The 20786-nt window shown below is 41.4% G+C and overlaps 1 protein-coding gene across 1 annotated transcript in view; it reads right to left on the bottom strand.

The window, feature by feature from the left end:
• Window positions 1–19470: 19470 nt before the first annotated feature.
• PA2G4 (proliferation-associated 2G4) overlaps window positions 19471–20786 on the bottom strand; it is a 108664-nt gene continuing 107348 nt past the window's right edge. Inside the window, exon 13 of the mRNA XM_085879410.1 lies at window positions 19471–20465. Within this exon, the coding sequence (XP_085735536.1) occupies window positions 20412–20465 (54 nt within the window). The 3' untranslated portion in view covers window positions 19471–20411. The remainder of the gene's footprint in view (window positions 20466–20786) is intronic.

The raw sequence follows: 20786 nt of genomic DNA, 5'->3' as shown, positions 1-20786 counted from the left end.
GAACAGGTTAGTACAGGTTTACATGGTACCTGTAGCAGGTCACAGATCTAATCTGACCTGACCTTTGGAGACAGAACGGACAAAAGTGCTATTTTTTTTTCGTGGGTGTCATTCATATAAACAGCATTAATTTTACCATCCGTGCCACAAAGCCTGTAATTGGCGACAATGACCAAAATTATAATTTATGCAAGTTATATGCATTTTAAGCATATTCTCTGGTATTTCTGCAGCATATTATATCGGTAGCTTCCTTATTTGTGTGTATATGTGTTTGGCCAAGAAAAATAATATTGCAATGTCAACTGCTATTTGATAAACGTCTTCAATTAATTTTATGTTAATTTATGCAAATGTATGTATTCAATGTAATTATAATGATTTAATTGGCAACTTTTCTTCTTTTTTTTTGTACTGGATATGTTTGTTCAGTTCAGAGCCTTCACATTGCAAGCTTTGCTTTTAGATTAGTTAATTCAAAATGTAATTTTAATGTAAATTTATGCAAATTTCATGCAAATCTATGGTATTTTGTTGATGTTTTATATCTTGTTGTTGTATATGTTGATTTTGTTGATGTATATGTTGTTATATTTGTTGTTGTTATATACATATAGATGTATATGTTGTTATATTTGTTGTATATGTTGTTGATGTATATGTTGTTATATTTTGTTGATGTATATGTTGATGTTTTATCATGCTTGTTGATATCAAGCGATTATACGATACATGCATTGCTGACAAAGATAATGGGGACCATCGAGCTCAGGTTGGCATTTCAAACCGATAAACACAGGATAATTTCCTTCCCATATTGATCTAAGCTGCCTTTTTGATGCGTACAATTTGCATCGATACATGATAAAAAAGATGCAAATTAATTTACATCAACTTTTCAATGATATGACAAACATTTACAGGATTTGCAAATTCAACATCTCATGAGAATTGGATTGAAGGATTATCAAAGGGGTTAAGTAAAACTGAAAATCAAATTGACTTGCCTTCTGGAAATCTCCTGTTCACGTTTACAGCTACAAAGCTCGGCGCACCTCCATCCGGCCTTCTTGCAAACACATCTGCCAACGCAGCCTTTCGTGCTCTTGCAGCCACACTTGACCAGTTCATTGTAGACTTTGGTGGCAAGAGGTAGAGTGGTCCATACTGGAAGACAAGACTGGCTGTCTTCGTCCATTGTCAAGCCCCATGACTGTGGGTTTGGCGTCTGTTCTTTTTTTTTTTAATGGTGACTTCTTCAGTTTGAAAAAGCTGTCAGATCTGAGAAAGATGCGCTGCCTTTTCTCTAGATTTATACACAAGTGGCATTGAGAATTTAATAGTTGGTCTTTTTATTTTTACCAATGTGAGCTGACTCATTTGAGAGGGGGGGGTGTAGGAGAGGCAGCACATAGAGTTGAGCAACATTACTTTACCTGCAGTTTATTTTGGGATATCCGAAGGTCAATTCAATACTGTTGGGATATATATATATATATATATATATATATATATATATATATATATATATATATATATATATATATATATATATATATATATATATATATATATACATATTATGAAGCAAGTTTGCCGAAAAGTGTTTTCAAGTACTGCATGTACATTGGCATCTTTCTATGAGAAATGAATGATTTGCATGAATTATCATAAACATAAATATATATTCAGAGACATGACAGAAGTAAATAGTCACCTTAAATTTCTTCATTTCATCTGCATAACGCAGTTTCACTCAGTGATTTGTACTAATATTTGACTATTTGTTTGCAGAAACGAGTTCCTGGGTCTTGCACGACAATTAACTATGTCTCAAACCCAGGGAGCACACGACCTTTGTGAGTCAGCTAGCGTCAGATAGCTCAGAACCTTGGCATTCCGCTTTCTACGGTCAATCGGGTGATTTTACAATTCACCAACGAAGGCAAGGAATCCACAGCTTCCCATTCTGGTCGATCTGGGCCCTCAGAAAGGTGTCCTCGAGCTATCAAGCGGTCCATTGAGAAAACTCCCCGTTGCAAGGCAGAAAATGTTGTAGAGGAGACACAAGTTAGCTCAAGAACTGCCATGCGGTACCTTCATCAACTGGGCTACGAAGGGAGAGCATCGAGGAGAAAACCTCTTCTTAGACCAGCCAACATTCAAAGGGGAAAGAAGTGGGCTGACGAGATGACCAACAGACCCTTGGTGTTTTGGCAAACTGTCATTTTCAGATGAGTCCAAATTTACTCAATTTTCTGACAGGGGACGCTTGTGGGTCTGGCGACTTCCCAGTCAAGAGTTTTCTGTGATCTCATTGCAGGCAACTGTCAAACACGGTGGTTTTTCAGTGATGGTGTGGGGAGCAATCTTGAGCGCTGGTCGGTTAGAGCTTGTGGAGTGTGTTGATAATATCAACTCAACGATATACATTTCTATCCTTGAGGATGGATGTCTCTCTGTCTTCTCCACTGGTCACATGGTCAAAAACAACACTTCATGGAATATGGAGCTCCATGCCACACTGCAAAAATACCAAAGAATGGCAGGACAGAAATGGGATCAAGCGACTTCCATGGCCAAGTCAGTCTCCTGACATGAATCCCATTGAACACCTTTGGGCCATATTGGATCGAGCTGCGCGACAAAAGGTCCAGGAAACCAACATCATGGGCAGAATTAACAAAACCTTTTGCGTGAAGCCTGGGCAGAAATCCCACTTAAAAGAAAATTTCGGAACTCGTTAGTTCTCCGTCTGAAAGAGTAAAAGCATTGAAATCTGCAAAATAAGTGTATGCATTAAAATGGATCACATGTTATTTAAATGTTAAATAAATAAATTCTTTAAAAATCATGGTGTCCATTCACTTCTGCCATGTCTCTGTATATGTATGTGTGGATATATATATATATATATATATATATATATATATATATATATATATATATATATATATATATATATATATATATATATATATATATCCGAGGGAAATTGATTTTAATAGATAATAATATAATTTATGTTAAGCACCCAGAAAATATTTAATGTACCCTCCATGTTCCCGAGTGGCCGGTTCACCGGTTCCTATTCAAACCACCAAGTACCCGAGCGGCCGGTTTAGCAGCTGATATTCAAACTTCTATATACACCCGAGCGGCTGGATTTTTCTCCAAGGGGCTCAGGGTTCAAAGGGTTAAAGCGATAGGTCTAACAAGCACCTGGATAAAGTTTGGTGCTTTTGTCTGCTCTGTTCCCATAACTCGAAAATATGGGTCTTAGCCATTGGCTCTTAACTATGGAGGCGTGAGTAATTTCCAGAGGGGGTGTGAGCCCGGAGAAAAAAGTAGGAATTTCTCTAATTATTTTTGGAATGATCTTAACAAGTGTTTGCATAATATTGTGATGAACATACAAAAAACAAACGTATCGCCTTTAATAATTTTAGTTTTCTATTCGCTACTAGGCCTACCATTTTCTGTATTATAATTAATTTTAAAATTTAACATTCATTTAAATTCAATATTAAAATTTACATTTTATTTTAATTTTAATATTTAAAATCAATTTTACTTTTTCACAGATTTGCCGTACCCATTTCAAACGAAATAATTCGCAATGAGTGCAAAAAACACAGAAGTATCTTGACGAATATATTCAATTTGGATTTGTGTCCCTCCAAAAGGGTGACACAGGTACCCCAGTGCGTCATATGCTACAAGACTCTGAGCAATGATGGCATGCGGCCCACGCGCTTGGAACGCCACTTGAAGACAATGCATCCTGCTCTAGCTGCCAAACCCAAAGCATTCTTTAAAACAAAAAGGCAGTCCTTGAAGCAAGCTGAGATGGACAGCAGAGGAGCATTTCGGCAACAGACTTCAAAGGTTGTTGAGGCTTCCTATGAGATCGCCATGTTGATGGCAAAGAGCAAAAAGAGCCAAAACATCGGAGAGACTCATAAAACCAAGTGCACTGTGCACAGCAGAGCTCGTTCTTGGGAAGGACAGTGCAAACAAGCTTTCCTAAATATCTCGATCAAACGATACCGTCAAGGGAGGGATCAATGAAATGTCTCAAGACATCAAAGATCAAGTTCTCCACCAAGTAAGAGCTTCTCCTGTATTTACCTTCCAGTTTGACGAAACGACTGATGTTGCTCGGTGTTCTCAGCTACTGATGTATACTCGTTTCGTGTCAGGCAATAGTGTAAAAGAGGAAATGCTCTTCTGCCATCCCATGGAGAGTTATACAACAGCAACAGATATTTTTCAAGTGGTATCAAACTCCTTCCAGGAAAATCAACTTTAGTGGGACTCGTTGGTAGTGGTGTGCACTGATGGAGCTCCGGCCATGCTTGGTTTGCAATCTGGTTTCATAACAAAAGTGAAAGAAAAAAGTCCATCTCTTATAGGTACGCACTGCGTCCTTCATCGTGAAGCCTTAGCATCCAGAACTCTACCTGCTGAAATGAGGGATGCCATGAACCTGGCTTTCAAGGTAGTCAACTTCATCAAAGCTGGAGCCTTAAACAGTCATCTCTTCAAACAGCTGTGTGTGGATATGGATTCTGAACATCAAGCCTCGCTTTTCCACACAAACGTACGATGGCTTTCGAAGGGAAACGTGCTTGGACGGCTTTATGAACTTAGGCAAGAAGTGGTAACATTTCTCGATTCGCAGCAGAAAGCAGATGTCCATGACAAGTTCCAGTCTGAAGGATTTTTGCTATCTCTAGCTTACCTGGTGGATATCTTTGAAGCACTGAATGCCATCAACCTTAAACTCCAAGGGAAAAACATCAACATAATCATGCACCACGACGTCATTCGAGCCTTCATGGCCAAACTCAACCTCTGGAAATGTCGAATTCAGGATGGAAATACAGCCAGTTTTGCTAACTTGGATTCTGCTCTCATTCAGTTTCCTTGATTCTGAGTTAAAGAAACAAATAATTACTCATCTGACTGAATTGAAAGCAGAATTAATCAGATACTTTCTGGATATCGATGAGAAGCGCGAAGCCTGGAAATTCATTAGGAACCCATTTCAATGTGAAGTCGCTGATATTTCAGACGAAGTGCAAGAGGAGTTTCTTGAGTTAAAATTCAACTTCTCGGCTGAAGAAGACTTCAAAAAACTGGATCTCGAGACGTTCTGGGTCACATACCTTCCTGTTTACCCTTTGATCTCACATCAAGCTCTTTGGATTCTGACAATGTTTAGATCAACGTATCTTTGTGAAGCTGCATTTTCCATGCTCGTTGCTGTCAAGACCAAGTACAGAAACAAGCTGAACATTGAAGGGGACTTGCGTTGTGCCCTCTCTGGCATTCGACCACGCATTCAACATCTGGAAGCTAAGAAGCAATGTCAAGTATCTCATTAAATGTCAAGTATCTCATTAAATGTCAAGTATCTCATTAAATGTCAAGTATCTCATTAAATGTCAAGTATCTCATTAAATATGCTGTGTATATGAGTGTTGCTTATACAGAATTCTTCGTTCAATAAAAACACTCATTTTTTCAGCTTTTCCTTTTAATTCAGGAGGGATTTTTAATCACTTGGTTGAAGATGTGAGGAGGCGGTGGGGGGGGGGGCGTGGAGGCAAGGACCAACTACTAGAGGGGGAATGGTGGTAAAAAAAAAGGTTAAGAACCACTGGTCTAAGCTGTCTGACTATGAACATTAATTTAGCTTTCACATCACAGATATCTATTCCTCATGACATTATATCAAGGCTGTGATTGGCTGAATTTTGTTGCCATGGCAACCATCTCCTTGTGTGCGTAATATTTCAAAAAACATTCAAGATTTAGCTTTCATGTTGCAGATGTCTATTCCTCATAACACCCCAAAAAGGTGGTGGACCGAGAGTATCAGCTCCTTGTTTGAATCGTGTTACCCTTTTAATCACAGTAAATTAGTAATAATCATATGAAGTGTACCGTTACATCCCATTTCTCCATCACATGACAAAGATTTCCATCATTGGTTCAAAGTAATGATAAAGTTTGATTTTTTTTTTATTAAATCTGAATAGATAAAAACTGAAATGAAATGCAGAATAGCAGATGAAACTTCATCTCTTGTGAAAACTATTCACAAATATAAATATACTATGCCGAAAAAAAAAAAAGAAGTATGTCAGATTACAATGAAGGGTAATATGGACAAGCACGTGCAACACAGGGCTACGTGCACTTTGGGATAACAAGAGTTATGAGCCTGTGAAAATTGGTCCACAAATTGTGGCATGCTATTATGGCATGGCATGCCAGTATTAGAGGAGATTAATCGTAGTGCAGGTGATGTGAAGTGGAGGATATGGGATTATAAGAGAGATGATGTTGTACAATGACTGGTATAGTGCAAAGGATGGAGCTTTCATATGTCCTTATCATGATGATAATGGAAGTGATGGTGAATACGAGATAAATCATGCGTTTATAAAGCCTATTAATCATAGTGCAGGTATTATTATTGATTATTATTAATCGTAATACGAGATAAATCATGCGTTTATAAAGCCTATTAATCGTAGTGCAGGTATTATTATTAATTATTATTAATCGTAATACGAGATAAATCATGCGTTTATAAAGCCTATTAATCGTAGTGCAGGTATTATTATTAATTATTATTAATCGTAATACGAGATAAATCATGCGTTTATAAAGCCTATTAATCATAGTGCAGGTATTATTATTAATTATTATTAATCGTAATACGAGATAAATCATGCGTTTATAAAGCCTATTAATCGTAGTGCAGGTGATGTGAAGTGGAGGATATGGGATTATAAGAGAGATGATGTCGTACAATGACTGGTATAGTGCAAAGGATGGAGCTTTCATATGTCCTTATCATGATGATAATGGAAGTGATGGTGAATACGAGATAATTCATGCGTTTATAAAGCCTATGGCTTTATAAAACCAACAAAAAAGCTTAAAAAAAAAAAAGCTGCACTTTCAATTATCAATGGGGGAAAAAAAAAGAAACCCTGTGCTGTTAACCACAGCTTGGGGAATTGGCCCTGTAATGGCAAAACCCATGAAGAGCTGTCTCCAATTGTTGCAATTATGGTATTTCAGTTGTGTCGAGTTAATTTGACCAATTTGTTTCAAAATTGAGGTGGTTGGGGGTGGGGGGGGGGATTGAGGTTATGGGAATTTATTTTCAGGTCCCAGCATGAAGAATTTTCTTTTGTGCACAAAATAGGACTTTCTTCTCTCATGAGAAATTGCTGCAGTCGCAGCATGTTTACAGCCATTATGGTAGCTTCAATTTGCTTCTGCCCATTGTAGCAACAAACCACCGAAAAATTAGGTGCCAAATGGAAATTTAAGATATTCCAGTCCGTCTCTCCACACATCAGGAATTTTTAAAATCTTGCTCTAATACTAAGTTTGAGTTATGTATACATATAAACATTCGGATTCTGATACACCATACATCCACACTCTGAACAGGGCATCGATGCTGTCAAGGCTGTTTCTTGGCATGGGCGACACTGGGTGGTTTGCCATTGAAGCACTAATTTGTTCAAAGTGTCGGTGATACCTCACCTCCTCTTCACCAAGGACACAATGGGATCTCTAACTTCCACCAACTAATGTGAGCAGATGGGACATCCAGTTTAACGTCCACCCCAGGGCCGGCACACACATCGATGAACTGCAGTTTACAGCTGGGTGGGGAATCAAACCCAAGCTAGACAGCTGAGAGGTGAGTATGTGTACCTCCATGCATGCAGTCGTGGCCAAAAACATTGGCACCCTTGCACTTTTTTTGAAATAACACAACTTTCTTGAAAAATTAGTTGAAATTGACAAAAGTATTTGGTTCCCACAATTCTTGATTTCAGTGTTAATATTACAGAACCTTTGTTTTTGATTCAGAATGTAATATATCCTTTTAAATCAGAAAATAAAAAAGAAATGGCATTGACAAAATTATTGGCACCCTAGACTTAATATTTGGTATCACACACAGGGTTTTGGACAAAATAACTGCAGTCAATCGCTTCCTCGAGCCATGAATGAGCTTCCTTCACCTCTCCACTGGCAGTTTGGCCCACTCTTCTTGTGTAAACTACTCCAGTTCTCCCATATTTGAAGGGTGCCTTCTCTCAACTGCTGTTTTCAGATTTCCCCAAAAGTTGTTAAATGGGATTTATATCTGGACTCATTGCTGGCAACTTCAGAACAGTCCAATGTTTTGTCTTGAACCATCTCTGGGTACTTTTTGAAGTGTGGTTGGGGTCATTGTCCTGTAAGACCCATGACCTTCAAAGGAGCCCCAGCTTTCTGACACTGGATTGAACATTACACTCCAGAATACCTTGGTAATCTTATGATTTCATGATGCCGGGTACACATTGAAGGCACCCAGTAACAGAGGCAGCAAAGCAACCCCAAAATATCACTGAACCTCCTCCATGTTTGACTATAGTGAAGATGTTCTTCTCTTTGAAGGCTTCATTTTGTTTTCTGTAAACATAGAAATGATGTGGTTTCCCAAAAAGCTTTAATTTGGTCTCTTGTCCCAGAAGGATCGTGTCTTGTTCAGGTGTGTTTTGGCAAACTCCAGTCGGGCTTTTGTATGTCTCTCTCTCAGCACTGGGGTCCTCCTGGGTCTCCTACCACAGAACCCCCTTTCATTGAGTTTGTGATGGCTGGCGCGAGTTGAAACTGTCGTACCTTGTGTTTGAAGGTCAGCTTGAGTCTGTTTGACAGTTTGATCGAGGTGCTCTCTCCACCATTCGAACAATCCTTCGCTGCAATTTTCGATCAAGTTTTCTCTTGCGGCCACGTCCAGGGAGGTTGGCTACGGTGCCGTGATCCTTAAACTTGCTGATAACATTGTGTACGGTGGACACAATAACATAACGGTCTCTGCAGATGGACTAGTAGCCTTGAGATTGTCCATGCTTGGCGACAATGTTGTGTTTGACCTCCTCAGACAACTCTCCAGTTTTCTTTCTTTTCTCCATGCTCAATGCAGTCCACACAGTAACAAAAAAACAGCAGAATGACTTCTCTCTATTCAAACTGGTCGAATGAGTGATTTTTACATTGCAGGCACCTGCAACTCACCACGGGTGAGTTCAATTCCAAAGTAAAGGAGAATCACCTGTTTGAAATCCAATTATTTCTAACAACTTCTAAAAGGTGCCAATAATATTTTCAGCCCATGTTAGGATTTCTCTGTGGAATAAGCAAATATTTAGTCATGTTTTCAGCTTTTTTTTGTTTTGTTTCACTGTAAACCAAAGAAATACATTTGTGGATACGAAAAGATTTTTTTTTTAATTTCAACAATCTTCTGGAAGAAATGGTGCGTTATTTGAAAAAAAAAAGTGCAAGGGTGTCAATATTTTTGGTCATGACAGTATATATCGGACTCTGCCCATGCTCTTCTCGCTTAATAAGCTGCATAAAGCAACCATGAAAGGCGACGCACAGTAGGCCCTTTGCTGTTTCAAAACCTTCCCAATGCTCCTCCACAACTGCAGACGTTCACAAATAGTACACACATGAGAATCCCAATGCCACACAACCCCTCAGCTGCTGGACCGGTTTCATCGTTTATTGGGGAATTATCACAAGTGAGAGATGCGAGTGGTTCTGTTTTTCATTTACAGTGTCTATAGAAAGTGTATACCCCCTTGCTGTCATGAATTCTGTTGATTTCTAAATAAAATCAGCTGTTCCTGTAAGTTTTCTCTGCTGGGTAATGCATTTCACAGCAAAAACTCAACCATGAACACCAAGTAGCTTTCAAAAGACCTCTGGGATAAAGTTGTGGAAAGGCACAGATCAGGGGATGGGTGTAAAAATATTTCAAAAGGCCTTGATTATCTCTTAGAGCTTGGCCAAGACGATCATTAAGAAGTGGAAGGTGTATGGTACCGCCAAGACCTTACCTAAATCAGGCCATCCCTCCAAACTGGATGACCAAGCAAGGAGGAGACTGATCAGAGAGGCCAATAGCAACTTTTAAAGAGCTACATGCCTTTATAGCAAAGACAGGTCACTGTGTGCATGTGACAACAATATCCCAAACACTCCACAAGTCTGGCCTGCATGGTAGGGTGGCAAGAAGGTCGCCATTACTCAAAAAAGCCCACCTTGAGTCCCATTGGAGGTTTGCAAAAAACCACTCCGGAGATTCTGCAGCCACGTGGAAAAAATGCTGTGGTGTGACGAAACCAACATGGAACTCTTTGGCCGAAATGCAAAACGTTACATTTGGCGTAAACCTAACACACCACATCACCCAAAGAACATCATCCCTACTCTGAAGCATGGTTATGTTATGGGGACGTGTCATGTTATGGGGACGTGTCTCAACAGCAGGGACTGGAGCACTTGTCAGGATCGAAGGGAAAATGGATTGGAGCAAAATACATAAAAATCCAAGAGGAAAACCTGCTGCCCTCTGCAAGAGAGTTGAAATTGGGCGGAAGTTCACCTTTCAGCAGAACAACGACCTGATGCAGTCAAAGCTACACTGGAGTGGTGAAGGAACAAAAAAATAAAATAAAGATAAATGTATGGTTTCCCAGAGGATCTGGGTTCGATTCCCGTTCTGGGCATGTAATTTTTCCACATATATTTAAGATCAAGAGGTTTGTTAAAGAAATTAGCTGGGAAGGTTTGTAAGACAGTCCTTTCACAGAGACAGATTGAGAGTGTGAGATATTTCAGGGTGGAAAGGCAAGTGTTGGACAAGCTGCAGATTCTATCAAGATCTGCATTGAGGGAAAAGGATGGTGCCTGCCCATATGAAGGACGAGAGAGGATACGGCAGTGGGTAGAGTAATCAGCAAAGAGATAAGCAGGATTTTCCAGAAAATCAGAAAGCTCATCGATTAAGATGGGGAACAGCGTTGGGCCTGAGAGCAGGTGGCCTTGGATGCCGTACGTGGAGGGTTTGGAGAGCAAAGAAGGATGTTGGACTATCAAATGCTCGAGATATGTCCAGAGAGATGGCCCTGATCTCATGTGAGATTGAGGTCCTCCATTCCTGCTGGGAGAGTATAAGCAGCATGTGTAGTAGGCTGGAGTGACCGGGTCTGAATCTGAACTGATAATCTGAGATCAGGCTGCTGGAGAAAAGGAACGATTTGATGTCAATTACGATGATGGCTTCGATGATTTGAAGCAAGCTAATAAGCCTTCAGTAAAGAGGATTTATTTTTGTAGTAGGTTTGTGTTTGGCAGTTATTTTGGCCGACTTCCAACTAGACAGATTACCAAGAGAAAATGATATGGTGAACAGAGCAGAAAGAAGAAAAGCAAGAGCGGTAGAGCAGGTTTTTAGGACAACTCTCCATACCCCCCCTCCTCCCTCATCCTACCCTCCCCATGCACCCAAAGCCTCCTCCCCTCCCCCTTCCTTAGTGTGGACCTCAAACATCCAGGGCCTTCACTCAAACCTGACAGATCTATCCACACAGGTTGCCACGGCCAAAGCAGACATAATCTGCTGCACAGAAACTTCCTCCATCAAGACGTCTGACTCCTAAGTATCTCTCCCTGGTTATTCCCTCCTCCGGTGCTGAGCCTTGGCTTGGCGGCGGAGTCGCTCTCTTCATCAAAAACTCTATTCCTCACTCTCCATTCTCTGCTCTCACTCCCCCATCCCCCCAGAAATACCTCCGGCTATGGCTTCTGCTCCACTCCCACCTCATGTTTATGTGTGTTGTACCGTCCAACAAACAGTGATGACTATTTACACCTCGCTCGCCAAAAACATGGACCAACTTCTATCCTCTCATCCCAACTCTCTCTTCCTTATATGTGGTGACTTCAATTGTCATCATGTCAGTTGGCGAGGTGTGGGTACCTCTCCATCACCTGCCATGGCACTTTAGCAAAAGATTTCTGCGACTCATTGGAACTGTCACAATCTGTCAACTTCCCGACCCAGATCTCAACCAACGGTACTCCATCTCTTATGCCCCTAATTTGTCCAATTCACCTGAAAATATCTGTTCTGCCACTGATACAATCAGTTCATCTGATCACATGCTTGTCAAAGTAGACATCTCTCTGGCTATTATCAGAGAACCACCTCAGCGCCATCAAGTCTGGCATTTCACTCAGGCCGACTGGCAGGGACTTCGAGCAGCCATCAAAAACCAAACTTCGAGAATGGTCTACCATATAGACTTTCTCTGACATTAACTCATCCGAAGAATTCCTTCAAAGAAACTTGCTCTCTCTCATGCAAAGATTTATCCCATCTCGACTTCAGTTGTCCTTCCACTCATCCCGCTCATGGTACACTGAAGCTTGTGGTGGGCAGTCGTCCTGAAATAAGTTGCCTTTGCCTCCTGGAAGGCAAATCCAACTGAAGGCAATCTCAGTTACTTCCTCAAAGCTTGAAACAAGTGTGTCTACCCTCAGGAGAGCCAGGAAACAACATCTTTCGAATCTAAAGTCTGAACTCGCAAACGTGTCTCCCTCCACCAAATCCTGGTGGTGTTTCGTGAAGTGCCTTTCTGGTGTATGTTCCACCTCCATCCCCTCCCTTAACTCAAATGGCCGCACAGCTCACAGTACACGTGAAAAGGCTGAATACCTGAACTCCGTGTTTGCTTCTAAATATTGTGTGCGAAACCCGTCGCTTTCTGTACCCACCTTACCCAGTCGCACCTTGCTGTTCCTGGACTCTATGTCCTTTTCTTCCGACAAGGTGGAGATTTTTCTATCAAACCTCGACTCAGATTCTGCAACCGGTCCAGACGGCATCAGCCCACGTGTCCGAAAAACCTACTCCTCTGCTCTTGCTCACCCTCTCATTTGCTCAAGGTCATCTGTCATCTGCTTGGAAATCAGCAAACATTAGTGCCCTGCATAAAAAAGTGCAAAAACAGATCCCTGCAACTAAAGATCAATCAGCCTTCTCCCAATCATCAGCAAGGGATGGAATCCTTCCTCTTTTCCAATGGCCTGATTTCTGATCATCAAATTGGATCCAGACCAGGTCACTCCACCATGGACATGCTGCTTTTGCTTTCCCAACAATGAATGGAGGTCCTCAATGCCAGACATGAAATCAGAGTCATCTGCCTCGACATATCATGTGCTTCCGATACGGTCTGGTACCTAGCCCTGCTCACAAAACATCCAAGGCAATCTCCACTCATGGCTCACAGATTCCCTCTCCTGTTGCAGTTAACATGTGGTCCTTAATGGAATTCTCTCCCCTCTTCCTGTCCAGGCTGGAGTTCCTCAAGGCAGTGTTCTGGGCCCTGTGCTTTTTCTGGTTTTCATCAATGATCTCTCCGACTCTCTGGAAAATCCTCTTATCTCTTTGCTGATGACTCCACCCTCTGCTGTACCATCTCTCATCCCTCAGATCAGCAAGTAGCAGCCTCCTTACTCTCTGCAGATTTGGATCAAATCACAAGCCAGTCCAACACTTGGAACGTGTCTTTCAATCCTGACAAATCTCACTATGTCTCTCCAAAAGAACCGTCTGGAACCCCCACCCCCCCCCCCCCATACACTTTCTCAACAATCCTCTTGAAGAATTCCTTTCATTAATGCTCCTGTGTCTCTCTACCTGCCATGATCTTTCCTGAGAAAGCCACATTTCTAAGCTGACCTCCAAAGCCAGTCGCCGACTGGGCATCCTCCATCGTGCAAAGTCCTTCCTTGGCACACCTGAGCTCCTGACCACTTACAAAGCTTTCATCCACAGCCTGATGGAGTACTGATCTCCCCTCGGGGCTGGTTCGCCCACCTCACACCTTTCTCAGCTTCATGCTGTGGAAACCAAAGCATTTTGGATCATTGGGAACTCCCACGATGAGGCTGAGCCTTTGGGTCTGTCACCACAGGCAGGTCGGTGGTCATTCTGTCTTCTACAGTCTCCTCTCTGGCCTTGCCCCCCCCGCTTTGACTGTGATATGCCCCCCACCCCCATATTTGTGCAGGGCGCTTAAGGTCTGCCAGAAACCTCCTTCTGATAAAACTACCAAAAATCAACAATCACTGCTCACCTTCACTCTTTCATTCCTCTTTTTACGCACCTCTGGAACAAACTCCCACTCACTCTTCAATGCCACTCTTCCCTCCAACTCTTCGAAACAGCCGTTCACCACCATCTCTTATCTTCCCCCATCCAAAACCATGATGTTTTCTATCCCCATTAGTCCACCCCAAACCCACCTCCTTCAAATTCTCTGCTTTCCTTCCCGAAAGTCCCTGTAGTGTCCATCTTCTTTACCTCATGTAACCCACCCCATCCCTCTCCCTTCCACAGATCTCCTGTCTCTGTTCCCCACAGTTTTGTGTTTCCTCTCCCATCCCCCTTGTTATATGTTCTGTGTTTGTTAGCTCTTGTACTAGCCTCGACATTGTACATTTAAAAATAATAAAGTGCGCCGATACTGTTTGGACCTATTGCAGAATTGTAATCGAGGTTTGTCAGAAAAGCAAGGGGTTGGATACGTGAGAATGGGAAGCAAACACAGGAATGAGGTTATCCGGCGTTTTCACCAACAGAACCGAGGCATTCAGCCAGTTTTTATTCGCAATTCTACATTCTCAAACTGGCTGAATGAAAATCTCATGATGCACCTTCTTGATGAAACCATTGAATCAAAGATGGTATATGAGCAGCCACCACCCTCTCCTAAAGTTCCCACCAATCCTCCGTCCCGGACTACCAGGTGGTGGTTTCATGCCGGACAGGAACACTTGACAACCAGTCCACTTGTTAGCTCACTCCTCTTTGATTGCCAAAATTTCACTCCCGAGATATAACCTCAGCCCAAAGAGGATCCAACTTCCAGACAATTGCTTGCAACTGCCAATGCATTATCTGGTCGAACCGCTTGAGGGAACTCCCAGCACATAAAAAAATTGGTGCATCCAGCCACGTCAAAAATTCTCAGTCTCTGAAAAGAGCTGGAACCTCAAGTCCTGGATCTAAAGACTCTCTGATAACTTAATTGCCAAGTTCGAGTGTGCCCAAGTATGTATGATAGACAACTGTAAATGACCAATGGATGAAAATAAATAATTCTGCAATCAACCCCTTTGGCAGCTTCCATCGCAATTTCTGGAACTGTGTTCATACTGGCTTATTTCGGAGTCATATACACACTATATACACGTACAATGGTCTCGGTTCATGGCGCTCAGTGACAAAGGCATCTGGTTTACAAACTCCCAAATATAACCTACCTCTTCCACAAGCCGTGATCACATGTACAACTACAAGGGCACTCGGTGGAGCGCATACCTCCGCCACAAAATACCTGATCCACGAGAGCATATCGGGCGCAATCAATACATTTTTGAAATATCAGGCTATGTATTGCTTTTGGCCCAATCTCTCAATGGTGAAGAATCGCATAATAAATGATCAGATCTGGATCCAGATCTTCACCAAAATTGGATGCATTCTTCCTTGCCACACACCCAACCTGTCCACCAAGTTTCATCCAAATCCGCCCACAACTTTTTGAGATATCATACTATTATATATCGGTTTAGCACTGTCTCAATGGTGAAGAATCACTAAAACTTTTTTCTAGCAGTCGGATCCAGATCTGGATCTTCACCAAAATCTAATCAGTTCCTCCTTGTCACACACCGAACCTGTCCACAAAATTTCATCTGGATCCGTCCACAACTTTTTGAGATATCGTGTACACAAACAGACAGACAGAAAGGGATGAAAACAACCTTCACCTTTGATGGCAGAGGTAAAAAAAAAACTAGAAGGGCACTCGGTAGAGCACATACCTCCACCCCGTAATTCCTGATGCACGAGAACATAATCTGGCCCAATACATTTTTGGTATATTGTGCTATATATCGTTTTTGAGCCCAATCGCACAATGTCAAAGAATCACTCAAAAAAATTCTAGTAGTCGGATTCAGATCTTCACCAAAATCAAATCAATTTTCCTTGTCACACACCCAACCTGACCACCAAGTTTCATCCGAATCCGTCCACAACTTGAGATATCGTGATATATACATATGTATTATTGTGCTGTACTTACTTTATATTTACTTTAACAACTTCACTACACTCTTAAAGAGTTCAATTACCTTTAATTACCATTAATATCGTTTTACCTATTAATATGTTATATATGTTCGTTTCAATCAAATTCTAGTGCGTTCCGGTTTCAGAACAGGGTCCGGGAACACAACTCGTTCTGAAATTGGGAATGCTCCGCACTATCAAAATTTACCAGGGAAACGATCCTTGCTGTCATTGTCCAAATGGCCTAACATGCTGAATCTGGGGTCATCTCTTTTTGGCTGGATGACATCACGGTCGATGTCAACTAGATACGTGCTTTATAACTGTGGGCTAGAGGGGCCCAAGCCACCTCACTGTGATCGAACCCTGCTTTGATTAGATAAGCGACCCATAATTAATTCTTCACCAATGAGAGATGGGACCCAAAACCGATACGTTATTGCATGATATTTCAAAAAGTTGTTGACAGATTATGGCAAAACTTCGTGGATGACTTGGGTGGTGAGAATAACAAGCCAATTAGATTTTGGTTCAGGTCTGGATCGAGATCCAGCCTGTCAGTGGGATACATAACGTAAACTGTTCAGCCTGCGGAGGTATGTGCACTACTGACTGCTGTTCTTGTTTACAAACTATATTCCCCATGGGTAATCGATCATATATATTAAACTTTGCATCCTTTGCTTGAGCGATTTGAAAGGAGTGGATTTTTAAAGGTTTTACCTTCAATCTAACATGGCTGTTTTACTTATCACCCTTGTAACCCCATTGATACTCAGTTTCACATCCATCCATTCAGTCGTTTGAGAGATGATTTTAAAGGTTTCAACTTAAATCCAACATGACTGCCAGACCATGTGACCTGTAACGTTTAAATCATCACCCTATATTCCCCAAGGCTCGTCAATCATGTATGACGTTACACATCGATCTAATAAGCCGTTATGAAGAAGATAAAATTTTAAGGTTTATTCTTTAATAAAAGATGGCCGCCATACCACGTGACCTTTGACGTCATAATTATTTTAAAAAACATTCTCCATGAGTCGCCACTCCCCTGCTGAAAATTTAGTGTCGATGGCTCAAGCAGTTGCAGAGAAAAAGAATAAACCCACAAAATGTCAGCAGAGGTACAATATCGAAAAATAATAATAATCTGAACAAAATTAATATGGTGCCAGCCAGAATGGCTTGATCACCCAATTCAATCATTTTTACAAGGAAACAAAAAACGTAAACAGATGATGCTTGCTGGAATGTGAGAACTCAAATGGACCATGCTGACGAAATCAGACCTCTTAAAAGGATGACAATAGTTTCAAGGGAAGACACGTTACAAGATCAATGCAGCGACATCGTCTGATCTGAAACAAGCTTTCAGGGTCACGATGAACTGCATGAATGCAAATACACTATTTTGGTCTGGGAAGGTCCTTCAGCATGCTGGCACACCAAGCATAGATACACTCGTAACCTGAAAGCTTCGCTAGGATGGACACATTCCGCATGGGTGAGGACAGACTACCAAAAGCAGTTTACTATTGAGAACTTCCACCTGTCTCGAGAGCAAGAGGTAATCAGCAGCTACAGTACAAAGATGTCAAAAGACATATTGTGGCAGCTGGTATTGTGGTCAACACTTGGGAAGAGGCAGTACTGAACCATAAACAGTGGCATAACATGATCCATTGTGGAGCATCACATGCTGGGGAAGACCCACCCAGAAGAAGCAAGCTGGCAGCCAAAGGAATCATGAAGATTTAGTCAACCCCATGCCCAATACCAGATGTGTATGCTGTGGGTGTTACTTCCACACCCTCATTGGCCTTTGATCCCAACAAAATGCTTGACACTGTTGAATAAGTTGTTGTCTTTTCCTCGTGTTGTCAAAAACGATGAACAGCCAACAACAGTCGTCGATTTCCAACCACTTTTTCGTGTTTGTTTTCAATTCAATGGAGTACTACTCTTCCATATGGACCAGTGTCAACATTTCATACACCTCTCCTTACCCTGTACCTCTTTCTCCTGGATGCTGTGTATACCAAAGATCTTACTGTCTTTGGCCTCTCCCACAGAAAAGCAGAAGCAAAGAGCATGCTTCTTGATCATTGCAGACATGTTGTTGGCCTGTTTCCCAAGGACCCTTCACAGGTCTTGCTCTGCACTCTTCCATCTCCACCCAGTCCCTCCTCATTGCACCCATCATTACAACAATCCCTTTTGTGAAATTTTCCAAATTCAGGCTTACGACTCATACCCATTTCTTTGTTCCTCTGTCTTCCTGTTTGTGTAACCTCCTTCAGTCTGAATCCAATTCCTCCTTCCAGTGCAGAAAGTCAGCAGTGTGCCATCAACTCCATGAATGATTTTCACCATCATCTTCCCAAGCTCTCATATCTTTCTTGCAATATTTATTTCCCTCTCATCTCTCCTTCTGTTCATTCATCACCTTTTGTCCATGTGCTGTTCCACTGTCTATCGTCTAACTCTTCCATGAGACTCAATTAATTTCCAAAAAAACGAATCTCCTTCAGCCACATCTCGGTTTCTTCAATCGTCGGCGAATTGGTGGATAGGCAGATTTCAGCAATTCTCAGAAATGACTCAAAAAAGGAAATCTGTAGACATGCAGAAATTAACCCTGCCTATTTATTTATTCGTATGCAGCAGATAGCTGCTTGGCTGCATCATTTTCTGGGGGCGTGGCTATGCTGCTGATGCAACGCCCGTTACCAGTGAGCTGATACTCATTTTGACGACCTTGGAAGGATGACAGGCTGAGTCAACCCACCTGGTGTTAATCCAACGCCACAACAGGGGCTTGAACCAAAGACACCAAGATCTTAAGCCAGCCACCTTAACCCAACACCAGGCTTCGCTAATGGATAATGCAGCAGTATAAGAGAAACAACGACATAATTGGTGCACTTTTTGACAGTTATAAATATTGCCAAAATTACAAGGGCAACATGTAACAAGGACAAAAGCACAAAACTTAGAGACTCATTTATTTCAACAAAACAAGTCATTTCAGGTTTGGTACCTTTATGAATGACAGCTATGGATAAACACAAAGGCCATGTGCTGTTAATTGTTCAGCTCTTGTATCAATTACCTATTTACTGCAATACATAATTAACTGCATAGAATAGTGGGGATAAAATTTAGATTTTAGGAGGTGAAGTTTGAGAACATTAAGCATGTACACTTCCCTTCTAAACCGGATAACAAAGCAGACTCGGATGCACGACTTTGTATCTTGTGGTCCTTACGTGCGAGTGTTACATTCATTCAACAATTAATACAAAATGCTTTTCTGTTAGTGCACTCAGGCTTCGGAATGCCTTAAAGTAATCAAACAAGATGATCAAATGACAACATACTCTGGAATTACATGTTGCCTTTGGTATGTTAAATGACAAAAATGATGACAAAAAAAATTCGAAGACTTTTGGTTTATTGTCACCTCCACCCCTGATGATTAAAAATGTACAACGGAATACTAGTCTCTGAAGGCTAGTGTCAGTCTGCATCGGCGGACAGATAAACAATGTCGCTTAACGAAAAGTGGATGGGTATGTTTACAGGTGGGAAACGGGGTGCAGCTGACGTTTTGAGCGTGAGCCCTTCATCAGAGAAATTAAAATGTCCGAGCAGGCTGGTACAGAGGGAGCACGCTTTTATTTGAGCTGCAGAGCTAGACTAGACTTCCTTTCTTGGGTAGATGATACATTGTTAGAATAGTGCTTCGTAAGCAAGGGCGTTGCATCACAAGGTGTACCGTCCCTCTGATGGATGCAAATTTGGACACCCGTACACGAGCATTAGCTGGTGAATGTTAAAGGTTCTGCATTGTCTTGTAATGGTGTGTGTTTGTGTGTGTGTGTGTGTGTGTGTGTGTGTGTGTGTGTGTGTGTGTGTGTGTGTGTGTGTGTGTGTGTGTGTGTGTGTGTGTGTGTGATTACCAGTTTCCTGGGGAAAGAAAAAAAAATCCTGCCCCAATTTACAAGGGGCACTGACTGCATCAACAGCACAGCCAAGCTCCCAAGCATTGATATTACCAGTAGGGAAGTGGTGCACATGAGAGGAAGAAGAGTTAAAAAAAAAAAAAGAAGAAGTCCATCAGACTCGTGCTCAAAACATTAAATTCACCTCATTTCCCACAAGAGAAAACACAATCATCATTATTTAGTTGACAAATCCACAACTTACATTTTTTTGATTTTCTTCCATGTTAAAGCCCAGAAATGTTCAGTTTGTTGTATAAACAATGACATTCTTGTACAATATTTTTAAAAAACCACAAAGCCATACATTCCAACAGCATTTGAGAAACCCAGCATCCGCAATAGGGCATTTCTGTTGTGGGTAGGAGGGTCAGTCACTTGACCTCAGTCTTCTCTTCTGCTATTGCATCTGCAACCCCCTTGGCAGCCTGATGAACATGCAGCACAACATATTAACCTCACATTCAACAAACTTAAAACTTGCACAACAATCTTGAAGCGAGCTAAACAAAACAGTACTGTTGAACGATTACAGTGTGGTCTCATTAAAATGGATAATAGAAAGGACAAACAGCACTTTTGCATAGATCAATTTGATACGTAAACATCACTCCCGTGTTCGAAAGAAACCAATAAGAATTACCCTTTAGAATCCATCAGAATTACCCTTTAAAACTGCTTAGAACCCATCAGAATTACCATTTGGACCTTTTAGAATTGCCATTTAAAACCTTTCAGAATTACCCTTA

Source organism: Eptatretus burgeri, chromosome 4 (genome assembly GCF_056783735.1).
Source record: "Eptatretus burgeri isolate ZD-2024b chromosome 4, Ebu_testis_v1, whole genome shotgun sequence".
Classification (NCBI taxonomy): domain Eukaryota; kingdom Metazoa; phylum Chordata; class Myxini; order Myxiniformes; family Myxinidae; genus Eptatretus; species Eptatretus burgeri.
This window is presented reverse-complemented; position numbering and strand designations above follow the sequence as displayed.